The sequence below is a fragment of the Seriola aureovittata genome, chromosome 19 (genome assembly GCF_021018895.1).
Source record: "Seriola aureovittata isolate HTS-2021-v1 ecotype China chromosome 19, ASM2101889v1, whole genome shotgun sequence".
Taxonomy (NCBI): domain Eukaryota; kingdom Metazoa; phylum Chordata; class Actinopteri; order Carangiformes; family Carangidae; genus Seriola; species Seriola aureovittata.
In genome coordinates this window covers 599,549-619,151 of record NC_079382.1, presented here as the reverse complement: position 1 = coordinate 619,151, position 19,603 = coordinate 599,549, and the positions used below count along the sequence as shown (strand labels likewise).

Sequence of the window (19,603 nt, the reverse complement as noted above, 5' to 3'; positions counted from 1 at the left end):
AGAGAGAGGGGAGTGGGTAGAGGGGTTTTTGTGTCAGAGAAGGGGGGTCAGGTTGAATGTCACCGTTGCTGCTGCCATCCACTGCGACCTGCTACACCAGCCAGACTGCTTCTTTTGTCAAGCCATTCGGCTACATATATGTAAGAGCTGTTGGACTATTTTGTTTTGTGTAATTTGCCTATGGTCACCAGTAAACCAAACTCAGAGCTCTGAAACCAATCCTTGTGTGACTGATTCTGTTCTCCATCACACTTGCACCTTTATCCTATATTTGTAAGGGTTCACCACCATCCAAACCTTACAGTTATGTTTACACACACACACACACACACACACACACACACATATACACACACACACACGCACACAAACAGGCAAGTGCTACAAACGCAGTGTCCAGGCAGAAATGAATAAAGCTGATTCTTATTGGCTAGTTAGACTCATTAACTCTTCCCCTTATTACTCTCAAGTATGAGAGCATGTATGTGTGAGTGTTCATGTTACATGTTTATTTCAGCTCTGTGTCTTCCAGCTGCACAAAGTGATGTTCATTACAGTTTTTTTCGATTGCTTAAGCATGATTTGGAAAACAGGGCCCGGTTTTTCAAAACACTACACACATTTAGCACAACCACACACCCAATTAGCAGAATACCTTAGATCCTTTACAAAATGAAACACTCTTGTAAAAACAGTACAGTAATTTATAAAAAACATATTTTGTTACCATATGAAACAAACATGTTTCATATGACTTAATTCTGTTTGAACCAGTTACACACTGCTGTGCTTAACCTAAAACACTTTTATCGATTATACTTCTCAGTGATTAGGGCACTGTAAGTGAAGTACACAGAGAAAGTGCAAATATACAATAAATCCACCAAACACTACACAAGACCAATGCTGCAGACTGATGAACCTATGATTTATTTCTCTCCATATACCCAAATCAGTCAACATGTCAACATGGAGAATCACAACAAAACATGTCCCAGTTTTCATGCTACTACAGTAGTGTGCATAATACTGTAGCTCAGCAAATATCAGACAAACATAAAATACTGTATCCAGTACAGGTTACAATTATAGTAAAAAAAAATACAGTACAGTACAATACAGTACAGAAAATACTAGATATTATCTCTTCACCTAGCTGGATCTGGCCAGAGAATTTCATCAACATCACAGGTGATATCCTCATTGGCAAGACAATGTGGGAAGAACCATCTTGAAAGTCGAATCCATCCCTGCACAGCTGCGGCGTCGATTTGGTCACAGGCCTCCTCCATGGCCTGAGTGAGACCTGAGCCTGGGGCCGGAGATCGTAAACCCTCCACCGCCATGCTGAGAAAAACTCTTCCATTGGGTTTAGAAACAGAGAGTATGGTGGAAGGTATAGTACTGTAAACTGTGGATGGTGTTGAAACCAGTTCTGGACCAGAGCAGAGCAGTGGAATGACACATTGTCCCATATGACAATGTATTGCATCTGGTGCATTTGGTTTACTGCTGTGAGCTGTGTTGTAAGGGCCCATATTGGCATGACGGACAACATGGTCAACTAGTGTTGCGTAAATTTCATTTGATAAATTTGGTCCTATTCTTCTTTGAACACATTCTCCTATTCTTCCTCTTCCTCTACCTCCACCTCGGCCTCTAGCTCCTTCTCCTCCGCCATGGATTCCCCCTCTCACCCTCACTCTTCTTCTCTTGACTCCTTCCATTTTGGTTGAAGACCGGTGAACTCATGTGCTGCATTTTTATAGTGCTTAAACCTGACTGGTGTGTCTACAATTAAGCAATTATGTGTTTGCGCACCTGATGGCTGTGTTTAACCAATTGGCTCATAGATCAGGTGATTTGACAGTCAGTGTTTTGGAATTGCAAGGAAGTGACATCATGATATACTTCTAATGTCTAATGTATACAAGTGTGTTTAGTGTTTTGCAAATCACTGTGTGTATTGTTTTGTAAAAAGTGTGAGGCTGACATCGTGCTTATAGTGCTGCAAATGTTTTGCTCCGTGAGTGTAAGGTTTTGATAATTGTGTAATACTTTTGATTTTAGTTATTATGCAATCGAAAAAAACAGTAACAGCCTGATTGATGTCTATTAGGTTTACAAGCACAGCCAGACTAACACACACACACACGCACACACACACACACACACACACACATACACACACACACACACACACAGACAGAAAGCTGTTTATAAGTTAGTACTCATAGATGGAGATGGTAAATTCATAACCCGTGAAACCCCTTCCCAAACTGTTGTTTTGTTTTTGATCAACTGCTGTTATTTATTCATTTTTTTACATATACATAGAAAAAGGAAAGTACTCACACAAACAGAAACAAAGAAATGCAAAAATAATATAACCCCATGGTGAACTCGCCACCCTTAGGCCAAAAGCCAGCTGGGATCTCCATGACATCAGGAGGACATAATACATTTAAGCAATATCACACGAGAGGGAGTGATGTACTGAATATCAGCACGGCTGTGATGTGGTCATAAGTACGAGGCCGAGTACTGAAGACAATATTCAGTACATCACTCCCTCTCGTGTGATATTGCTTTTATAAAACAGTTCTCTTGCGCCATATAAGCAACAACAGATTATGATTTGTTTTTTTATTGTATAATTTATTTGGCAACGCCAACACAAAAAGTTTTGCAACTGGACTGGTACTGGACTGTTGCTAAGCAACACATAAACATTTTCCTGACCTGCACAGTGCACACTAGCTTGCTACTTTGTCTACATGTTGCGTCTGGTGTGTGCTTAAGTATCCAGGCCTCTTCCCATCATCCTCTGACAACCAGAGATCATTTGATTCAAATGTTATTTCCGGAATAATCTTTAAAATGTTTGTTACATTCAAGATAGATAACGGTCGTTGTAATGTAACGCTGATTAATGGTTAGTAGAACACCTGTAAAGTGGAGTGATACATGTTGTTAAAAGTCCCAGTGCTGTTATGCTCTATATCAGCACTCATTGAATGCCTCAGATCAGATCATCAAATCAGATTACTTGGTTGGACCTAATTGTGGTATAATGAACAACAACAATATTAGAGGGAGTCAAACACTAAATTCTTCAACTTTAAGTAAAATGCAGTGCCAAGCTAAATGGTCTCAGTGTTAGCACCTTACATCCTTGCTACAGATGGCTCAATGTTAAAGGACAGGTTCACAATCTGTCTTAAAACAGTAGTCAGATGTCCATAAGAAGTCCTGCCTGCTGTAATAATTTCTCACTGGCTGTTACCAGACCTCTTTCTAATGTGCTTCCAAAGGGAATGATGGGAGACAAAATCCACAGTCCTCTTTCTCTGCAAAATATAAATAATTACAATTTAGCTCATATCTTAACAGGCTTGATTCCAGCTTCATGGAAAAGCACCTTAGTAGTATCCTTACACAAAGGTGGTGATGTCTCTGCTCTCAACAACTACCATTCTATGTCCAAACCTCCTTTCTGAGCAAAAATCCCAGAATCGTCAGTTACAGCTAAACACCTTTATCGACTCACTAAACACACTCCAGCCACAGCAGGCTGGTTTACAGATCAATAACAGCTGCAGGCTCAGGCACTGATAACAGCCTCCTCCCTTAATAAAAACTATTTTGTGCTTCCCTCTTCATTGACCCCTTGTGTGTTCTTCCAGTTTCTTCCAGCTTCTACTAGTACTGCTGTCTACTGTCAACCTTCATGTTCTTGACTGTGGAGTTATTTTGTATTGCTGCCATTTTACACTCCAGCAGTTAAACCCTGGTGTATCACAGTGCATTAATCGTCATCATGGGTTGGATCTCCCTACAGTCAAGAAGAAACAGCCATCTCATATTATTTATTTATAAAACTCGACTGTTGAAGCTTCAAACAAACTCTTGTCTCTTCTCCCATTTAGATGTAGAATCAACAGAACACAATTCAGTTAATCCTCAATATCCCTCATTTCACACTAATGTTGGCAGAACTTGTTTCAGGTACTAGGCACTGTTTAAATGGACTGCAAACTGCCCCCTCAAAATAGAGTCTTACATTTCCCTTAGAGATTTTAAAACTTTATTATGATTCTTGTATTTGTTTATCTTAATTCCTTGTTTCTTAGTTCCTTGTATTTTGTAGTTGTGTACTTGTGTTGCTGATTGTGTTCTTGTGATTGCTTCTTGTTTTCAGGTGTCTTTTGGAAAAGAGATCTTAATCTCAATGAGGCTTCCTGATTAAATAAAGATAATAACACTAGGACACGTCCACTGTCTGATTTAGCAAAATCATGTGGCTTTCTTCCAAAGTTACAGTCTTTGTTGTGTCACTCGCACTACACTGCAGCTCAACAAGGAAGTACTGTTTGGGGAAACTCTTACAAACAGGCAGTTGAAGCCTGATGTTGTATGTCTTGTACATCAAAAGTGCAGACTAAGAGACTTAGAATGAACAGAACAGATTTTTATTTATTTTGTTTTGTTATCTCTTGACGGTACAACATCATCAACTGGACCATCATAATCTGCAACACAATCCTTCCTTAAATGTTCACGGCAGACTTTTCTTTTAAGTAGCATGGTGTGAATGAGTGAATGTGAATGAATGAATATGAAAGAAATTAGCAGATTATAATAGTCTGTTGTGGATCGGTTTGTTTTATAAAGTGACTCCTACTGAATGAATCCTGTTACAGAGAGGAGAGACAGCTGAGGTGGTTGACGAGGGAACAGAGTTGATGTCAGCGTCTGTGGTTATGGAGGAGTCTGGTATGAAATGAGTAAACATTTGTTTTAATGTATGACATGCAACCGCCATCACTCTCAAAGCTGCTGGTTACAGTTGGTGTTAAACTGAGTTAAAGGTCCATACAGTATAAAGGTAGATGTCCATGTGTTGTTTGATTATAAAGCAGGTCTAGGTTCTATATCAATACTGTGAAAGTATCAAAGCGCTCAGTCCACCGAGAAATGCAGACAGCCTGTATTCAGAAACTGAGCCTTATAACCAGCCATCAGGACTTCTGGAACTTTATGATGTCACAACAAAGCAGGCTCAGAGCCTCCTCTCTTCTGATTGGCTCCCGACCTGTTGTTACTACAGCTCCAGAGAGAAGCCTAAGAGAGGAGATGTAAAACTAAATTGAGATGGTTCTTGGTTCTTAAAACCACAAATATATCTACTTATGGATCAACAATTAAATAAAATGTGGACCTTTAACAGCACTTAAGCACCTGTGTGTGGTGTATGTCTGATAACAAACAACGTGCTCCAGCCTTGATTGTATTTTGACCGATCAGAACTAGTATAGGACAGAAGCCAGGATTGTAGAAACGCTGAGGTCATGAGTCCAAGTCCCCCCAGTGCAAGACCACATCCCACCACCTGACCAAACACCAAAGATAATGTTTCTGCTGTTTACTAACATTATTATTATTATTTAGATTTTTCATCAGCTGTTGTGTTTCTCTAAATGCTGTTTTAAAGCTGTCTTCACACTGTAAATACTGGAGCAGTCAAACTTTAGATGAAGTTTAGATATTTCTTCACCAGCCTACAAAATATCCACCGCATGACAAACCACCAGCAGAAGACTTCTACCTCAGCCACTGCTTCATCTGGAAGTCTTAAATGACTCCCGTCTGTTTATCTCTGACTACAGCTGTCATTGACTTTGAACAGGTGGATTTAGAAACACTGTAAATAAGAACAGAAATGAAAACAGGAATGAAGTGAATTCAGTTTTATCATATCCACAGTGAATAAGCACAAACATTCCTGACATATAAAAAGAAACCAGGAGATTAAATAAAATGACAACACCATTTTGCATGAATGATCATTTACAGTCACTACTGTCTACTCACAGTCATTGATCACAGTGAACTCAACACTTTCACTTGCTTTGCTATTTGAGTTAATTACATTCTGGTCATTCCTTTATCAGGTACATATTGGGGTACATGAATTTATCGTAACTTGGTCAGTGAGCAGGTGGAGACTACGTCCCTCAATACAGGCCATACAATGAAAACCTGGACCTACCTGGGTGATCAGCAGCTGCCCTGCTCAGAAGACTGGGCACAGCTGGCACTATTTCTCTGTATACAACTGTGGGCCAAGCCTGGAGGCTGCAGCTGACACACTGATCCACCAGGCTGAGAGACTAAACCCTGGCAGACCTTCCAGATCCTCTTAGGCTACACGCACAGGAAGCTCGTCCCCCGGCTCGGGGCCCAGGCTGGTGTAGGTGACGGAGGGCTCCAGGACTCGAGGACCAAGCGGGGGCGACCCGGTGGCTAGCTGGCTGCCTGTGTTCCTGAACTGCTTGTAGACTCGCGGATCCTGAGCCACATAGGTAGATGAGGAGGCGTAAAGGACCAGGCCCAAGATAATGATGAAGAACGAAAACAGATAGAGGCCAGAGAACTGCAACACAGAGACAGAGTGAGAGGAGAGGCTGTGCCTCAGCTGCTTCACATCCTCACCTTTACATATTCATCAGTGCATCAATGGTAATGTGTCACTTAGTGGTGATGAACTCTTCTTCAATACATGTATTACCAGTGTGGAGGATTTAGGGGGATTCTAGTATTCATTATTATGTTTTCATTGTGTAGAATCACCTGAAACTAGGCAAGGAATTTCATAATTTTAGGGTCTTTGGTGTCACAAAAATTTCTAAGGCACAAAGGCCATTGAGTGATTGATACCTAAATAAATAACTTGACTTTCTGATAAGATAAGAAGATAATAACAAAAATTATACAAAAATAAATTACACACATAACAAATATATAATAATATAATAATATAATATAAATAAAAAAAAACATGTTGTAAGATGCAGAAGAAAAAATATCGTAATGTTGCTTTGAGAGTGTACCAGGTGTACACTCTCAAAGTGCTATGTTGCCAGAAAGAGAGCAGTCTTTTAATGAGATCAAGCAGAACCTGTACAAGAAAGGGGTGCGTTTCGGACTTATTATACCCGGCATGCCTGCGCATCACCTTTAAAGGAGAAACCGCTTACTTTGACTATCCTGAAGAAGCAAAAGGCTTCTATGACTGGCAGATAGCAGGCTAAAGTGGTCATGGCATCGTACAGGTGTGCATGTATGTACACTTTCATGCACTACAACTCACTTTATCTATATCACTGATAGTGTCACAGTCTGCTCTGCCCCTCTCCTGCTCTGCTGCTCAGCCACACCCCTCATCAGCCTAACTGCTTTCACCTGCTGCTCTCACCTGCTCACCATCTCCAATCAAGCCAGTAGATATGCAGCTTCACTCCACTCACTCTTTGCCAGATTGTCTTCGTTCTCATGCCTGACTCTCCAGCACTTGTTCCCGGACTGCTTACCTGGTATCGACCCGACTTGCCTCCAACCTTCGCCTCACGTCTCAGCCCTGGTAAATCCACCAGCCTTCTGTCCCTGACTACGAGTATTGCCTGCCTGTTTTCTGTTCCTCGTCTGCCTGTGGCTGGTTGGCACTCAGCCTGTTCCTGCTCCACCAAAAGACCCACTTTGTAAGCTTCACCTCGCCAGCTCACCTCCTCTGGTGACGTCAGCCCCACCAACTCCGTCTCCAGGTCCGGATCCACACCCTGCCATACTCACTTGAATCCAGTTCTCTGCTGCCATCCTCGGGTTAGCTGTGTACCTGTTTAATCTGCTGAATAAAGACTGTTTCAAGACTAAAACCTGGTTCACTTGTGCTGCTATTGGGTTTTCTCCATACCTGTTACAGTACAATCTGGCCAGCTATGAACCCAGCACACAATCCAACACCACTTAGTCGCCTTGAGACGATTGAGGGCGTTTTGCAGCAGCATGAGGCCATGATGACTGCGTCTGCTGCTGAAGCCAGACAAGCTGCCGAGACTCATGGATGACACTAGCGGCATTAGCCGGACAGATGCAACAGCTAGCAGCCCGTTTCTCTACTGTGTCTGTCCCCTCTTTTGAAGCATCGGCTTCTGCTCCTGCACCTGTGCCAGCCTTTTCACCGCCCAGAGATGCTCCTGAGCCCCGGGTGGGAACCCCGGAGTGTTACGACGGTGATCGGGAGACTTGTGGCTCCTTCCTCACCAACTGCTCTCTTCTATTCGCCCTGCAGCCCCGCACCTTCGCCACTGAACCGGCGAAGGTTGCATTTGTTATCAACCACCTTACAGGCAGAGCTCGACTATGGGGAACAGCTGAGTGGGAGAGACGGTCTCCAGCCTGTGCCTCCTTGACCTGTTTTCTGCCGAGCTTCGCAAGGTTTTTGGTTTCGAGAATTGTGGTTCTGAGTCAGCAAGGGGACTGATGGGACTGAAACAAGGCGAGCGAACGTTGGTAGATTATTCAATTGATTTCCGCACCAGAGCCAGCCAAAGCAATTGGAACAGCTCAGCCCTCTGCGACGCCTTCCTCCACGGTTTGGATGACTATATTATAGATGAACTGGTTTCACGACACCCCCATCACCTTGGACGGGGTGATTGATTTGGCCATTCGCATCGACTTTCATATCCAGACTCGTCGACGAGAGAGGTGTCAACATTCTCATCCACCACGCCCCATGGGGGTGCTGCTGCAGCCAATTCCTCCTCATTGGGTAAGCAAATTGGGGATCCGGAGCCCATGCAGTTGGGTCGCACCTCCCTCTCCCTGGAAGAGAAGGAGCGCCGCCACAAGTCTAATCTCTGCCTCTATTGAGGGGCAGCAGGACACTACATCTCCAGCTGTCCAGTAAAAGCCAGAGCTCACCAGTAGTTGAGGAGACCCTGATGAGCTCAAATGCCCTGTCACCTACCCAAAGCCAGAGACCTCTGTTCCAAGGCTGTCTCCTCCTTCCAGATGGCCCTCACACCTTGGCTATTTTTATTGACTCTGGGGCTGATGCCTGTATTATTGCTGAGGAGGTGGTCCTTCAGCTTGGGCTCAAGTGGGTTCCTTTGCCTCATCCGGTTCCTGCTAGAGCCCTAGATGGAAACATCTTGGGCACAGTCATGCATCAGACCTCTCCTGTTCACCTGCCGCTTTCTGGTAATCATCACGAAACAGTCCAGTTCCACATCCTGAGCTCTTCCTGTCTGCCACTCATCCTGGGGTATCCATGGCTCCGTCTTCACAACCCTCACATTGACTGGGTCACTGGGGCCGTTCTGGAGTGGACCTCCTCCTGTCATCAAAGGTCCCTGCAGCAAGCCTCAGCCTTCACTCCTCCAGCTCCAGCTCCAGCTCTTCACCTGACCTCTCCAGGGTGCCACCTGAGTACCATGATTTCCACTCTAGAGACTCTAGGTCTCTGCCCCCACACCCTGCCTGGTACATCACCTCCCAAGGGGTGCCTGTACTCTCGGTCTGAGCCCGAGAAAAAAGTCATGGAGACTTACATCAATGACTCCCTGGCAGCGGGCATCATTCGTCCTTCTTCGTCTCCTGCTGGAGCGGGTTTTTTCTTCATTGAGAAGAAGGACAAGACATTGAGAACCTGCATCAACTACAGAGGACTGAATGATATCACTGTCAAGAACCATTACCCACTGCCACTCACCTCAAGTGCCTTTGAACTGCTCCAGGGGGCCACCATTTTCTCCAAACTAGACCTTCGCAACACCTACCACCTTGTCCGCATCAGAGAAGGAGATGAGTGGAAGACAGTGTTCAACACCCCAACCGGACACTAAGAGTACCTCATAATGCTGTTCAGCCTCACCAATGCCCCTGTCGTCTTCCAGGCACTGATAAACGATGTGCTCTGAGATATGCTCAACCGATATGTCTTTGTTTACCTCGATGACATCCTCATCTTCTCCCAGTCCAAAGAGCAACACATCCATCATGTCCAGTCCGTCCTCCAGCGCCTCCTGGAGAACTCCCTGTTTGCAAAAGCAAAAGCCCACCAGTTCCTGAGGACAGAGGACTCTGCTGATAGACCTGAGCCCATCCTCCCTACATCCTGCCTTGTTGCCACGTTGACCTGGGACATAGAGGAGAGGGTGAGAGCAGCCACCAAAGGACAGCTGGGTCCCAGCTCCTGTCCGTCAAACTGCCTTTTCGTTCCTCCAGCCTTGAGGTTAGATGTGCTACTATGGGCCCACTCCTCCAAGCTCTCTTGCCACCCTGGTGTTCAACGGACACAGCATGCCCTTCTCCAACATTTCTGGTGGCCCACCTTGCAGGAGGACGTTCAAGAATTCGTCAAAGCCTGTCCAACTTGCATCAACACAAGACCTCCCGCCGGCCTCCTGCTGGGCTGCTTCCAGCTCTTCCTGTTCCTCACCGCTCATGGTCCCACATATCTTTGGACTTTGTTACTGGTCTGCCCACCTCTGACAGCCACACTGTCATCCTGACCATCGTGGACTGCTTCAGTAAGATGGTCCACTTTGTGCCTCTGCCAAAGCTCCCAACTGCTAAAGAGAGTGCTCAGTTGGTCCTGCTCCATGTATTCCGCCTGCATGGCCTTCCTGTTGATGTGGTGTTGGACCATGGTCCCCAGTTTTCCTCTGTGTTTTGGAGGGAGTTCTGCAGTCTGCTAGGTGCCTAGTCTGTCCTTTGGATTCCACCCTCAGACCAATGAAACAGCCCCGCGGTGCATGGCCTCCCGGAACCCCCCTTCCTGGTTGTCACAACTACTGTGGGTTAAATAAGCCCACAACTCCTTTGTCTGCTCTGCCACTGGCCTCTCTCCATTTCAGTGTGCATAAGGCTATCAACCACCACTGTTCCCAGCCCAAAAGAAAGAGATTACCTGTCTGTCTGTCCAAGCCTTCATCCGCCGCTGCCATGGCTCCAAGCTCGCTCCACCCTCCTTCGTTCTGTGGGTCGCTACGCTGCCACTTCCAACCGCTGCCGTACACCTGCACCTACCTACCAATCAGGTCAGCAAGTGTGGCTCTCCACCCGAGACTTACCTCTCCGGATGGAGTCCAAAAAGATGGCACCTAAGTTCATCGGGCCTTTCACGATCCAGAAGGTCATCAATCCTGTGGCAGTCCGGTTGAAGCTCCCGCGCTCCATGAGAGTTCACCCAACCTTCCATGTCTCCAGGGTTAAGCCGGTCCATAACAGTCCCTTGGTCCCTGCGGCGCCACCACCTACCCCTCCACGAATTGTCGATGGTGGTCAAGTGTATGCAGTACGTCGCCTGATTTGCTCTCGTCGGCGAGGTAGAGGTCTCCAGTACCTTGTGGGCTGGGAGGGTTACGGTCCAGAAGAGAGGTCTTGGGTTCCTGCTCGCCATATTGTGGACTCCAACCTCGTGGCCAACTTTCATCGGCAACACCCCGACCAGCCAGCCAATGAGTCAGCTTGTCGAGGGACCCGCATCTTGCCCCCACCTGCCACATGTTTAGGACCGTTTAATGGGGGAGATGTCAGATGTTGGGAAAACCCTCCTCCAGACCCCCTCCACCCACCCAGCTGAGGAGATGGACTGGTCTTACTCCCAGGAGTTTGCCTTGCCTCCGATCTTCACCTCACATCTCAGCCCTGGTAAATCCACCAGCCTTCTGTTCCCGACTACGAGTATTGCCTGCCTCTTTTCTGTTCCTTGTCTGCCTGTGGCTGGTTGGCACTCAGCCTGTTCCTGCTCCACCAAAAGACCCACCTTGTCAGCTTCACCTTGCAAGCTCACCTCCTCTGGTGACGTCAGCCCCACCGACTCCGTCTCCAGGTCCAGATCCACACCCTGCCATACTCACCTGAATCCAGTTCTCTGCTGCCATCCTTGAGTTAGCTGTGTACCTGTTTAATCTGCTGAATAAAGACTGTTTCAAGACTAAAACCTGGTTAACCAGGCTATCCCGTTACGGAGACCAGCATAGGTTATGTATGTTCAAGTTGTTCAGGTTTTTAGGTTGTTAGTTCAGAGTTGTATGGGATACACACTGCCTCTATGATCAACAAAATGAAAAGAATAAGGATAGAGTAAACCTGTTAAGTAGAATAATAAAAGGAGGAGGTACTGCCAGATTTGTTAGTTGGAATGTTAAAAGCCTAAATGGCTCCATCAAAAGAGCTCAAAAGTCTTTGCTCACCTAAAAAGGCTTAAATCTGAAATCATTTTTATCTATCCATAGCAAACCAGTTAAGATTAAGAAAAACTGGGGCTGGTCAGATTTTCGACTCTAATTTCAATAGTAAATCAAGGGGAGTGGCCATTCTTCTTGATAAAAAAGTAAAATTTACTGCAGAAGACACAATCTCAGTAATCATCTCAACCCAATATGGCCGTTATATTATAATCTCAGGATCAGTTTTTCACACGCCAGTGATGAATATTTATGCACCCAACTGGGATGATGGAATATCATCTGCAGCATTCCTTCTCTAAACTTGTAGTATTTAATATTTGGAGATGATTTAAATTGTTTAATTAACCCTGGCTTTAATATCCCCTTGAAAAACGGCAAAGGCACTGGCAACTTTTATGGATCAGGTTGGATGTATTAATCCCTGGAGGTTCCGGAACCCCACCAATAAAACATTCTCTTATTATTCGCTTACACTCCAGTCACTCTCTTGCATACAGAAACCCCGCCCCCTATGGAGGTTCAATCCTCTTCTGTTAGGTGATAAAAGCTTTTATGATTTGGGGCGTTGAGTGGCGCAGTGGGTTGAGCAGGCACCGCATATGTAGAGGCTACAGTCCTCACTGCAGTTGGCCCCGGTTCAAGTCCCGCATCCGACAGTCTTTTACTGCATGTCATTCCCCCTCTCTCTACCTCCCCATTTCCTTTCTCTCTCTACTGTGCTATCATAAAGGCATAAAAAGCCCAAAATATACTTTAAAAAAGCTTTTGTGATTTGACAGTGTTGTTGATGGTAAAAAAAAAGACAATTTAAGCCTGTCTTTTCTTTGCGAGAAATCCTTATTCTTTACAAACAAGCTTCACAGAGAGAAACAACCAAACTAACTTTTAAAATGAATTAGAAATGTACAAAATTCACCACCATCAAACCTCTTAAAACAGAGATTAAATGTACAAAAGGAATATTACTTATTGTCAACAATTAAAGTAAAAAAAAACAACTACTGCAGGCTCATGGATTTAATTATGAACATGGTGAGAAATCAGGAAGGTTGGCACACCAACTTAAAGCTAAAGCTAATTCCCAACCTATATCACAAATTAACAACATCTCTAATGAAATTACAATAATCATCAGAAATTAACGGTGTTTTCAAAGAATATTACAGTCATTTATACCAATCTGAAAGCCCAACAAACGACATTGACATGTGAAGTTCCTCGAGGGTATAATATTTCCGAAAATCGAAAATGATCAGTTTGGGAAATTTGATCAACCATTGAATATAGGTGATATAATGAAATCAATCAAAGTTATGCAAAATGGCAGGGCACCTGGGCCAGATGGTTTCCCCGTTGAAGTCTTTAAGAAATTTCAGACAACTATCCCCACTTCTACTTAACATGTTTAATGACTTTTTGGCCCAAGGTGCCCTGCCACAAACCCTTACAATGGCATCAATTACCTTACTGTTAAAACCTGGAAAAGATGCAAATGAATTTCGATCGTATTGACCAATATCTTTGCTTAATGCAGATTATAAAATACTGGCAAAGGTTCTAGCTATGCACCTGGAAACAATTATCGATAAGGTAATCTCTGATGATCAAACTGGTTTCATAAGTAATCGCCACTCATTTAGCAATATCTGTCGCCTGTTGAATGTTTTTCATTCTCCCGCATCCGAGGAGGTCCCTAAAATGGTCATCTCTTTGGATGAATACAAGGCATTCGATAGGGTGGAATGGCCATATATATTTAGGATTTTGGTTCTGAATTTTTGGAATGGATAAAACTCCACAGAAGTACATGTCAAGGCTGTCCTTTAAGCCCCTTTATTATTTGCCCTAGTAATTGAACCATTCTCCATTGCACTTAAAGCGTTCCCCAACATTAAAGGAATTCATAGATGGGGCAATGAGCATAGAGTATCGCTATATGCTGATGATTTATTAGTTTATATCGCAGATCCAGTAAAATCCGCTCCTGCAATAATTGAAATCCTCAAGCGATTTGGGTCATTTTCAGGATATAAGTTAAATTTTTCCGAAAGTGAATGTTTCCCTTTTAAATAACTTGGCTATAGGTACTCCAGAAATACAGATGCCATTACATAAGTGCAATTCCGAATTTAAATACCTGGGTATCTATATCACTCTTGTCATTATATGACAGGAATTTCTCCCCATCACTTAATGAGACAAAGGCAGACTTTGACATATATAAAATCATATATTCCACATTAGCAGGCAGGGTTAACACTATTAAGATGAATATATTACCACGCTTTGTATATCTGTTTCAATGCTTGCCAGTATTCCTGCCCAAACTCTTTTTTACTACTTTAGATAGGCTTATTACAGGCTTTTTATGGGTGATAATAAGAAACCAAGGATAAGTAAAGTGATGTTACGGAGCCACTGCTGCCAAGGAGGACTTTCCCTTCCCAATTTCAGATATTATTTTATATACAGAAAATAATATTTTGAATTAAGCTCCCTCAAGCAAACTGGCGTCTACTTGAAGCTAAATCTTGCCCCTCTTGTTCCCTTACATCGTTAGTAACTTCTAAATCACCCCTTTCCTCAAGGCAATACTCATCCAGCCCTATAGTAACCACAACATTGAAAATATGCTCTCAGTTTTGTACAAAATTTGGCCTTATAACAGTATCTAGTCAACTTTTTCTTCCACCTAAGCTAGACTTGGCATTAGCCCTATATGGCTTAAAAACAGCAGTTCTAACATTGTTCAGTTATACATTGGTGGGGTTTTTGGAAGCTCCAGGGATGTATTTGAAAGATATAACATCCCTCAATCTCACCTGTTCCGCTATTTCCAGGTACGACATTTTGATAAATCTATAAACCCCAATTTTCCTAATTTGCTGCAAGATTCATTATTTCGGAAAATGTTGGATACACCACAAAGGTTTAAAGGATTTAAAACCAGAATATATCAGATTATCAACTCAGTTACTGAGATAAACATTGTTAACATCAAAGGGGATTGGGAAAAGAACTTGGTGCGAGTTTATCAGATGCATTTTGGAACCAGGGCCTAATCTGGGTCAATAAAAGTTCATCGTGTGCATGGTTAAAAATATAACAATTTAAGTTCTGCAATGTCTACACTACTCTAATTCTAAAGATGTAATAGACAGTTGCAAAAGATGTCATAACTCACCTGCAGATCTTATGCACATGTTTTGGTCCTGCTAACAACTGACATACTACCGGGATATAAGATTCAAGTTTTTTCAGAATCACTAAATCTGAATCTTTAACCCAATGCCTTGATGTGCATCTGGGCTTCAGAATGACAAAGATCCTATCTTAAGTAATAAACATAAAAATTTAATAGCTTTTTCAAGAGAAATTCAAATCAACTTGGTGTCCAATTATAATTAATTCCGTGTTCTCTAGGCTTCAACCAATTTTCCTAAAAAAAAACTTGTGTTACTCTTTGTATAGTCCATATTTGAGGTACTGATACTGTAAAGCTGCAGTGTGATTTGGTCGCTGTTTCGGGAAAATGGGAGGGAGGAATTGATGGGGGAATGACCTTTGTGTTCTTTACAATAAACATGATATGCCAAAAAAGGATGCAGAGGAAGAGAAGATTTCAGCAGATTATATAAGAACAGTCTTCAAATGTCAAACTAATATATATCATTTTGCACAGTAAAGTTCAAATATTGTATTTCTCAAAGTGGGGTCCTTGAGGGGGTTCCTGGGGGTCCAAAGCAAAATGGGGAATCATTTATTTTCACTATAATTCTAGTAACACAATGACAGAATGTATGACCATTTTGGTCATGGGTTTTAAAAACCTTATCAGATGGAGGTCTGTGGTCTAATTTGTGTCAGTTTAGGGTCCTTGATGTGAAAAACTTTGAGAACAACTGATTTATGATATTGCAGCATCATGTGCAATACACCTATGACTGCACCTCGAGTGACCCTTCTGTCAAATTTCTGAAGTTTGTAGATGACACAATGGTCATCTGCCTCATCCGAGACGTTGACGGGTCTGCATATAGACGAGAAGAGGAATGGCTGGTCCTCTGATGTGGTTGGAACAACCTGGAGCTAAACACACTCAAGACTGTGGAGATGAGAGTGGATTTCAGGAGGAGCCCCCCATCACTGCCCCCCATCACCATACACAACAACACTGTGTCTGATGTGGATACATTCAGGTTTCTGGGATCCACTATCGCCAAGGACCTCAAGTGGACACACAACATAAACACAATCATCAAAAAAAAGGCCAAACAGAGGATGTACTTCCTGCACCAGCTCAGGAAATTCTACCTGCCTCAGGGGCTGTTGATCCACTTCTACACTGCAATAATCCAGTCTGTTCTCTGCTCTTCTATCGCCGTTTGTTTTGGTTCAGCAACCAAACAGGACAGGAACAGATTACAAAGGACAATCAAGACCGCAGAGAGGATCATTGGCGCTAAGCTGCCCACTTGGACTTATACACTTCCAGAGTGACCACAGATCCATCTCACCCTGGGCACAACCTGTTCCAACTTCTCCCGTCCAGGCGGCGCTACAGAACACTGTACACCCGCAAAACCAGACACAAGAACAGTTTCTTTCCACAAGCCATCACTCTGGCTAACATTTAAATCAATCACACAGGGACAACAACCTCTGACATCAACATTGCACACTGTGATATAGCACACAATGTTCATATGCACTCATCCTCTGCCTGCATATTTACAATGGTATGAAAAGGTTTAGGCAGGTTTAATAATTTACTCCGTCTTCACAGAAAATGATCACAGTGGCATGCCATTCCTTTTTCTAATAAAAGCTGAGTACTGGGGTATTTTCCAGACAAAGATTTTTAGTGTAGCAATATTAAGTTGTATGAAATTAAATCAGACATGAAAAATAGGCTGTGCAAAAATCTGGGCACCCTTGTCATTTTTGTGATTTGAATACCTGTAACTAGTTAGCACTGATTAATTGGAACACAAAATTGGTTTGGTGAGATCATTAAGCCTTGAACTTCATAGACAGGTGCATCCAATCATGAGAAAAGGTATTTAAGGTAGCCATTTGCAAGTTTTTCTTCTCTTTGACTCTCCTTTGCAGAGTGGCAACATGGGGGCCTCAAAACAACTCTCAAATGACCTGAAAACAAAGATTGTTCAACATTATGGTTTAGGGGAAGGCTACAAAAAGCTATCTCAGAGATTTCAGCTGTCAGTTTCCACTGTGAGGTCTTGTTAAGGCCAGAAGTGGCAGGCCAAGAAAAATATCGGAGAGGCAAAGGCGAAGGATGCTGAGAGTGGTCAAAGACAACCCACAGACCACCTCCAAAGACCTACAACATCATCTCGCTGCAGATGGTCTCACTGTGCATCGTTCAACAATTCAGCACACTTTGCACAAGGAGAAGCTGTATGGGAGAGTGATGCGGAAGAAGCCTTTTCTGCACACATGCCACAAACAGAGTTGCTTGAGGTATGCAAAAGCACATTTGGACAAGCCAGCTTCAATTTGGAATAAGGTGCTGTGGACTGATGAAACAAAGATTGAGTTATTTGGTCATAACAAGGGGCATTATGCATTGCGGCAAAAGAACACCGCATTCCAAGAAAAACACTTGCTACCCACAATAAAATTTGGTGGAGGTTCCATCATGCTGTGGGGCTGTGTGGCCAGTGCCGGTACTGGGAATCTTAACATTGTCTCTCTGTCGTGGAAAAACCAAATCAAAGGTCATCTAATGAGGTCTCAGCAGATGTGGATTTTGACTTTCTGACTTGGCCTCTGGGTCTGCTATAAAGCACTCTCATCTCATTCAGTGCCCTGAAACACACATGGACACAGACTCACTTATAGACTTTTCATGAGTTTTTGAAACAGTAGTAGCTGAGATGAGGTTATGATACTGTCTAATACTGTAGAGACTTTCGGTCTCTGTTTCCTGTTAACTCAAGATAACAGCGAACAGATTTGTCTGTTATACGTTTTACTTCAGCAGTCAAAAACAGTATCTGCAAATATTCCAAACACTCATCAGAATGGACCAGAGTCCTCCACAGGTTGATCATGTCCTCCTCCTCCACTCCTATAACACTGTCTGACTCACCATGGACAGTTAAAAAAAAAAGATGAAAATCAAGTCCACACATTCTTCTTCCTTGTCAACACCTGGAGCCCACACATCCAGGTGTGTTATGTTACATGTCTGGCACATCGTTTACCCTGCACCTTACCACATCAGTGCATCTGGTAGTTTATTACCTTGTAGTGAAAGAGGAAGAGGCCACAGAAGAGGCTGTACAGGTCAGCTGTGAGCAGAGAGAGGTTGACTGAGGTGGCACTGGTCCTCTTTATCACCACCGGCATGAAGCTGTACAGGCTGAACATGAAGGCACTGAAACCAACGTAGAGCAGACCTGCAAACACAGAGGGAGCACATTACTTTACATATACACAATATATCATATGTTTGTGTGTATGTGTGTCTGTGTGTGTGTACGTGTATGCATTCTCACCTATTTGCCAGTCCCAGGACACCTTTAGCAGCTCCTTGTGCTCCATGATGGCCCTGCAGAGATCAAGAGAGTCGTGTTCACATTCCCACACACTGCACAGATCCATGTGCTTTGACAAGCTTCTAATCAGCTGAACAACAGGCACTTGGACGACCTCATGTCACCGCAAAGGAGTCTGTCATTGCAAACACAAACTGAAGTTTAAAATGTCTACTTATCTCATTTAATATGCAAATATATCAGATTTTATCAAATATATTAAGTTTCTACTGTGTATTGTTTTACTTGAGATAATGTGTTCACAAGGAAAATCTGTTTCCTCCTAGTTAAGCTAATTAGCTCATGAAGTACCAAAGATTAATGTATACCAACACCTTCATCTTTGCATATGTTATATCTGCTACCAGTTTGAATTTTTTAGCTTGAAATGTTAAGGAATTAAAGCAATTTATGATAAATCAGACTCTGTTCAGACCAGTTCAGACCTCGTATTAACACGCACCCAAGACACACATTGAGGACGCATTTGAGATCCGATCACTTAGACCACATTCAGAGGTGGTCTGGACCACGTGTGTCTACATTCTTTTAGCAGTGTGAATATGAATGTGTCCTTGAAGTACCAACTACCAGTGTTGTGCATGAAAAGTGTTCATTGAACACTTTCATATTTTTTGTGAACACTGAACTGAATGAAATGGATCAGTTCACACATGATGAATGAGAGTGAACGCCGCTCACATTTTACGACAGTTTTACGGAACGCTGCATGACGTCTCCATAGACACGGCCCAGCTTGGCTGGTGTTAGCGGTACAGACGCATCTACTACTACTGAAGCCAGTTGGTTTGAGCCTTTGAAGCAGTTTTATAAACAAACAAGTGAAGACTCAGACGGATTATATTCATATACATATATATTTCAAATGTAACTCGCGTCTGTGATTCTTCAGTGGTGTACAATAATTAATTTAGTTTGGGAGTGGCAATGATTTGGGGTTGGTGATGGATGGGTAGATGGAAGTTCTATTGAAAAAGA

The 19,603-nt window shown here is 43.2% G+C and overlaps 1 protein-coding gene across 1 annotated transcript in view; it reads right to left on the bottom strand.

The window, feature by feature from the left end:
* Window positions 1-4,456: 4,456 nt before the first annotated feature.
* Window positions 4,457-19,603, bottom strand: part of slc35f1 (solute carrier family 35 member F1) — a 33,941-nt gene continuing 18,794 nt past the window's right edge. Inside the window, exons 6-8 of the mRNA XM_056405113.1 lie at window positions 18,566-18,618; window positions 18,312-18,466; window positions 4,457-6,436 (exon numbers count right to left, since the gene is read on the bottom strand). Coding sequence (XP_056261088.1) covers window positions 6,203-6,436; window positions 18,312-18,466; window positions 18,566-18,618 — 442 coding nt within the window. The 3' untranslated portion in view covers window positions 4,457-6,202. The remainder of the gene's footprint in view (window positions 6,437-18,311; window positions 18,467-18,565; window positions 18,619-19,603) is intronic.